Below are 6,927 nucleotides of genomic sequence, written 5' to 3' on the forward strand. Positions count from 1 at the left end.
AAAAAAAAAAAAAATTTTATATAATGTTTGGGCAAACTATCATTTTAAAGCTTTTTGATTTCCCATTTTGTATCTCACCAGTCACATTCATCATTGCGCTCTCTTTCTGTAGGTGATCTCGGCGCTCTTGCAGACCATGGAAGATCAGTCAAACCCTCGTGTCCAGGCCCACGCGGCAGCCGCCCTCATTAACTTCACTGAGGACTGTCCCAAAACCCTGCTCATCCCCTATTTGGACAGCCTCGTCCAGCACCTGCATGTCATTATGGTCGCCAAACTCCAGGAGGTGTGTCTTGCCTCCTATCCCTTTGATTTCATTTGTTGGATTGGTTAAAGGGAGTTTGCTGCTCTTTTAATAAGTTTAACTCCGCTGCGAAGTGTTTTTGTTGTGTGGAAACTGCCGTTTCTTCATGTGTTTTCTCTTCTGTTAGGTGCACAAAACTAACGCGGTGAGATTTAGTTTGATCTGTATTAGGGTCTGTTCAACTTCAATTCAGAAATGAATTCAGTTTCATTTAAGTTTGCTGAATTTAAATTAAATCGACCCTCAATTCAGATGTTAGGAGGTGTTGTGGAATTGTGTGATCACCATTGATTTGAAAGTGTGAAGACTTCTCTGCATGCAGTGTTTGAGACAATTGGTTTGTTCTGGGTGTGGTTTATGGTGGTGAGTTAATGCTTTAATGTTGGATTTTATTCTTCAGCTGATCCAGAAAGGCACCAAACTGGTGCTGGAGCAGGTTGTAACCTCCATCGCCTCAGTGGCTGATACTGCAGAGGAGAAGTTTGTGCCCTATTATGATCTGTTCATGCCCTCCCTCAAGCACATCGTAGAGAACTCTGTTCAGAAGGAGCTTCGCCTGCTCAGAGGAAAGACCATTGAGTGCATCAGCCTGATCGGCCTGGCTGTGGGCAAAGAGAAGGTGCTTTTTTTTTTTTTGTACTTTATTTGTACAGTAAAAAATACATGCCTGACTCAAGTCTCAAAAATGGCCCAAAAATATTATTTTACTAACTTATTAATTTTAAGTTAAATTGTGCTTTGTTGGTATAATGTCTGCTAGAATGTAAAAAAAAAAATGTTCAGTGTTAAGTTAATATTTTTAAATTGTTGTTTTGTAATTGATTTTTTATTTGAAATGCAGGACAAAACAGTAAAAAGCACATTTTGGCTATTTAATTTATGCAATGGTGAAAAAAATGGCGGAAAATGAGAAAAACCGTGTTCGGTATTCGGCCTTCGGCCCAGTGTTTCATTTTGTTTGGCTTCGGCCAATAATTTTTATTTCGGTGCATCCCTAAGTTTAAGCTTGGCGTTGAGAAATGGAGATAAACTCAAGGACAGTCATACAATTAATAAAGTCATGGCCTAAAGACTTAACGTCACATGAGTTAAATTAGACAAATAAGTGCATGTTGGAAATAAACCAGCTTAATTGAACTCTACCAGTTGTTTATGCAGTATAATTATACTCGTAAAGCTGCCGTTAATGAGTCCCGTTCACTCACCTGATTTACGCTCCGGCATGTTAAAAGCTACATGGTACAAGATCCACTCGCTCGACTGCATAAATTACATTAACATTTTCTATATAACCTTTATTTCTATAATAAGCATCCAAGTAATTACAGTTCTGTGGAAATGATCTCCGCTAGAGATCGCAATTTGAGTATATGCTCCGTTTAAACGCATAGATAAAAACAGTGCTCTGTCAGCAGGTATTTCATAATCTAGACAAGCGAAAATGCTATTCATAACTGATAACACACCAGTTGAGATCAACTGTTTTTTTTTTTCTTTTTCTTTTCAGTTTTAGACCCTCTATTTACTTATGTAGGAATAAAGTTGATTTGTTTGCAAGCATGGAGTGCTTGTTCAGATCAGTGTTGTTGTTAACATGGTGTCAAAATCAGAAGTAAAACAATAAATATCGGCTCAGCATATCGGTTATCGGTCATAATAATCGGAAAGGGTTCTAAAAAAAAAAACCAAGATCGGTCTATCTCTAATTTATTTTTAATTAATTTATCTATTTAAATATTGACAAGTGAACTCATCCCATGTAATCCTCATGCATATGCATATACTCTTTTGAATGGGAAAAATTGCAGATCTTGATTCATTTTTTTTTTTTCTAACTTGGAATTAAAAGAAAACTAAATAAAATGGACTGTTTTAATTTAAATGTATTTTAAAGGGGTCATATGATGCGATTTCAATTTTTCCTTTCTCTTTGGAATGTTACAAGCTCTTGGTGCATAAAGAAGATATATAAAGTTGCAAAGACTAAGGTTTCAAATTCAAAGAGATATTCTTTATAAAAGTTAAGAGTCAGCCACACCTACCTAAAACTGCTCGTTCTAACACGCCCCCACATGTCTACGTCACTATCTGGGAAGATTTGCATAACGCCGCCCAAATGTTCACGCAAAAAAAACAAAAAAGGCGTAACTTTTATTCTCGCTGTAGTGTTGCCGCCGCCATGTCGTGAAGGTGCTGTGTGCTTCGTTGTGAAAGCGAAACTACTTTGTTTGGCCTTCCAAAAGAGGACGATATCGCTTTGTCATGCCTGGAGCTGATCCGTGCTGGTTGCTGAGGAAATACAACAACTTCGCCCTATGGATCGCAGGATCGGCTTTCAACCTGGACGAAGTGGAGTCCAGCCCGGGGTCGTCACATGTGGTTGCCCGAAGGAGCGTTTTGAATTAGTTAATTTAAACTTTTTTTATGTTTTATAATTTCTTAATCTAATTAAGTTTCATTTCTTTTTTTTATTTTTAATTGTAATTATCTTTTAATTTTTACGTATTTTGATCCTTATTATTTTTACTTAAAAGGTTAAATTAAGTAAAATTTATCCATTTTATTTATTTTGTTTTACAGTGTCCTTGTTACGTTACATGAACTTACTAATAACAGAATTTTGCATAATTACATGCAACTAACCCTAAACCAAATCCTATTCCTCTAGTAAGTACATACTGTTAATTAATATTAAATGTATAATTACACTAGTAAGGGCACTGTAAAAGTGTTACCTTAAGGGAATAGATGATGAGATGTCAGGCCATATGTTCGTAAAAACTATTTTTCCTCTCCTGTCAGCTGTTATATTGTGCTCGTAGTACGTGCTCTTCAAATGCACGCACAAATGCGGCGACACGCTGTAGCCTGTATCATTTCATATCAAAGTGCGAAAGAAACTAGGAGCATGTCATGTCATCAGTTAAGTCATGAAGTTATCAAAAAGGTGATTAAAGCTGCCTTAAAACTGTGCATGCATGTTCTTAAATGTAACTCATTTAAATACTTAGATGTCTCTAAAGTGCAGTGGTTTTCAAAACTGTCCTATAGCAGCCCAGAACTGGCTCCCTCATCTAACACACCCGATTCAACTCGTCAGCTCATTAGTAGAGACTTTAAGACCTGAAGTGGGTCAGAAAAGGTAAAGAGTTGTGATAAAATATGCGTGTCAGATCCGCGTCATGTTCAGCAGCAGCTCTTAAAGCAGCCAAAATAGCCTAATAACCAGCTGCTGTGATGTCTGTTAATCAAAGAACAAAAGAAGAAAGAGGAAATCAATAACGTTTGTAGCTTTAAAGATTAATCTTTATTTAAATTAAAATGTAGTGTTTGATAACTTTATTCAAGTTCTGTATATTTCCTACTTGCTGAAGGGTACAGGCATTTGTTAAAATGGATTTATGTGAAGATTGATTTAAGTTCACTTAAATTAGAATATATTTTTTTAAAGTCTAATAAATGTTAAAATTGATAGCTCTCAATTATACTGTAGCGCTGAATGGCTAGTCAATGGTTAAATATTAGGGGGAGAAAATCATAAAAAAAAGATGCCATTAAACAAATATTAAAAAATACTGTCTTTGTTGTTTCTACATTAATTTGAAGATTGAATGTGAAATTATTGCAATATAAAAGTATATTTAAAAACTTTTAAATGTACTTTTTTTTATTTTTTTTTATCGATTGACGGCACTAGTAAAAACCTGATTCGTGGCCATCCAACCCTTTTACATTATTTCTGTTGTAGTTCATTCCGGATGCTTCAGCTGTGATGCAGCTCCTTCTGAAGACACAGACTGATTTCAATGACCTGGAGGACGATGATCCACAGGTCAGCAAACACCAGCCGAGCATATCATAGAGCCTGAGTTCAAAAGTTGCTTTTCTCTTATTGTGTGTTTGAGCCGCTGTCTTGTGCCTACAGATCTCCTACATGATCTCGGCCTGGGCGCGCATGTGTAAGATCCTGGGGAAGGAGTTTCAGCAGTACCTGCCCGTGGTGATGGGCCCACTGATGAAGACTGCCTCCATCAAACCTGAAGTGGCCCTTCTTGATAGTAAGTGATCTTTCTACACAAGCTGCATTTTTAGGCATCATAAGCCCGGGTTTCCATCCAAAGTTGCGAATTTAACTTATGCGCAAAATTGGAATATCGCACAAAACATTTGCGAACAAGCACCGTTTCCATCCAACGAGTCAAAGAGTCAAATCATCACTTTCTGATAAACTGGCACTATACATCACTAAGAAAAGTAGGAGAAGCTACTGAATATAATAATTTTCCTATATAATAAATTGCTTGCACTTCAGAACAAGCAGACGAAACACAATGAATGCGGTTATTGCTTTCGGAGGTGGATGCTGCTGTTTGGGAACGCAGTCGTTTAACAGTTCTGGGAGGCAATTATACAGAAATTCTTTGATGACAGACTTTGCTCGGGCATTTCCGAATGACCATATAACAACATTCCAGATGCTGTGGAACAAGATCGGTCCGCTGGTTAGTCAGGATTTGGGTTAGGGTTAGGGTTAGGTCACATGACTTTTTAGCGCAAAGTCACATGACTTTTTTTGATGCGCTTGGAGGAATTTATTCGTAAAATGCATTTCCATCTCCCATTATTCGCATTAATCCTTTTTCGCACAAGTCAAAAACCACCAAGCGAGCGTAAAAACTTTTTTGCGAATTAAGGCATTTTTATTCGATATTCAGCGTTTCCATCTCTCGATTCTGATGTGATACTTCAAAATGTGCATAAAAGCCAGGTGATGGAAACCCAGCTAGTGACACTCTTCCGGTGCGTTAAATGCATGTATTTGTACATAAGAGAAATGTTGTACATTTTATTCAAACTTTTCATTTCATGTTGTTGTTGTTAATAAAATAAAGCAGTAGTAATTTAAATCAGAATTACTATATTTTATAACCTATAATGTTGTAGTAGTAGTAGTTTAAGAGAGAATCACGAAATCTCAGAATCGATGCAGAATCATTTCTTGATTCGCGATGCATCGATTTATTATCCAAGCCCTAATAATAATATACTAATAAAACGGTAGTTGTAGTAATTTAAAACGGTTTAACTGTATTTTATAACTAGATGTCAAATTTACACTTAAAAGACAATATTATTATAAAAGTCATATTATGATCTAGACTATAATAGTCTATTATAATTATTATAATAGACAATAAAAAAGTAGTTGTAGTAATTAAATAAATCCGTGGGCGGTTTCTATATTTTATAACCAATAATAACGTTGTTGTTTCTAGACTTGCACTTAATGTTGTAATAGTGTTTGCTTAGTAGCGTTTGGCTCTTCTGCACTCAGCTGAGTGTGAGTTGGTGTAACACTTTTTCGTCTGACTCCTACAGCTCAGGACATGGAGAACATGTCCGAAGATGACGGTTGGGAGTTTGTGAATCTTGGAGACCAACAGAGTTTTGGCATCAAGACCGCAGGACTGGAGGAGAAAGCAACAGCGTGCCAGATGCTGGTGAGATGGCAATCCACCCAGCATTTAAAAATGAACACTTACTGTCAAACTTTAAGATGCATTAAGCCCCCAAAAGGAATGTTTGAGGAACAAATACTGTGGCTCTTGATGTTTTTGGCAGGTGGTGTTTTCCCAAAGAGTCTGGAAATGTTCCAAAACCATTACATTTCCTTGTTTAAAATTAGTTTGAATAAAATAATGCATTTAAAATAAATGAATCTAAATGTATTTGAATGAAATGATGATGAAATGTTTTGTTTGTGTTGCGGTTCCTCAGGTGTGCTATGCTAAAGAGCTGAAGGAAGGTTTTGTCGAGTACACGGAGCAAGTCGTCAAGCTGATGGTTCCTCTGCTGAAGTTCTACTTCCATGATGATATCCTTCATGAGACTACTATCACTTATATTCCGTATGATCTTGCAGTGTAATGGTCAAAAGTGTTCTTTCTATAACTAATGCTGGTACTAGAGTGCAGGACAGGGTTATTTTTTCTTCTAGTTTAACTTGAAGTACTAAAATAACTAAAAGTGAAATAAAATGTAAGAGCTATATAGGTACTATATTTAAAGATCTGTATTAAGACTAATAAAAGTGACAAACACAATCACAAACTAAGTCATTTAAATACATTGAAATGTATTTAAATTAATATGTAATACGTAATTTATATAAATAAATTAAAATGTAAATTAAAAATATAAAAATAAGAACTAGTTCAAAATATTAAATATGGTATATCAGGAAAAAATATCTATGTGCTTGATGTGCTTTCAGACTGTGTAACAGGCAGTTTAGCAGAAATGTGAAATTTATTAATTTTGTTACTAATCTCCAATATTGGCTGATTACTTTACTTGGCCTTAATTCATGCAATAAATTCTGGTTATCACTGGTGTTTTATTATCATTGAGAGTCTTTTATAGTTTTAAATTTTTAATGTTGAATCATTTATTTTATATATATATATATATATATATATATATATATACACAGTGGGTACGGAAAGTATTCAGACCCCCTTAAATTTTTCACTCTTTGTTATATTGCAGCCATTTGCTAAAATCATTTAAGTTAATTTTTTTTCCTCATTAATGTACACACAGCACCCCATATTGACAGACAG

General features: G+C 35.5%; 1 protein-coding gene across 1 annotated transcript in view; it reads left to right on the forward strand.

Annotated features, from left to right (window-relative positions):
• Window positions 1–6,927, forward strand: part of kpnb3 (karyopherin (importin) beta 3) — a 44,970-nt gene that overhangs the window by 29,537 nt on the left and 8,506 nt on the right. The window contains exons 15-18 of the mRNA XM_016558781.1: window positions 4,053–4,136; window positions 4,230–4,362; window positions 5,684–5,805; window positions 6,083–6,179. Of these exons, the coding sequence (XP_016414267.1) occupies window positions 4,053–4,136; window positions 4,230–4,362; window positions 5,684–5,805; window positions 6,083–6,179 (436 nt within the window). The remainder of the gene's footprint in view (window positions 1–4,052; window positions 4,137–4,229; window positions 4,363–5,683; window positions 5,806–6,082; window positions 6,180–6,927) is intronic.

The sequence above is a fragment of the Sinocyclocheilus rhinocerous genome, unplaced genomic scaffold (assembly GCF_001515625.1).
Source record: "Sinocyclocheilus rhinocerous isolate Xijiao unplaced genomic scaffold, SAMN03320098_v1.1 scaffold1039, whole genome shotgun sequence".
NCBI lineage: Eukaryota > Metazoa > Chordata > Actinopteri > Cypriniformes > Cyprinidae > Sinocyclocheilus > Sinocyclocheilus rhinocerous.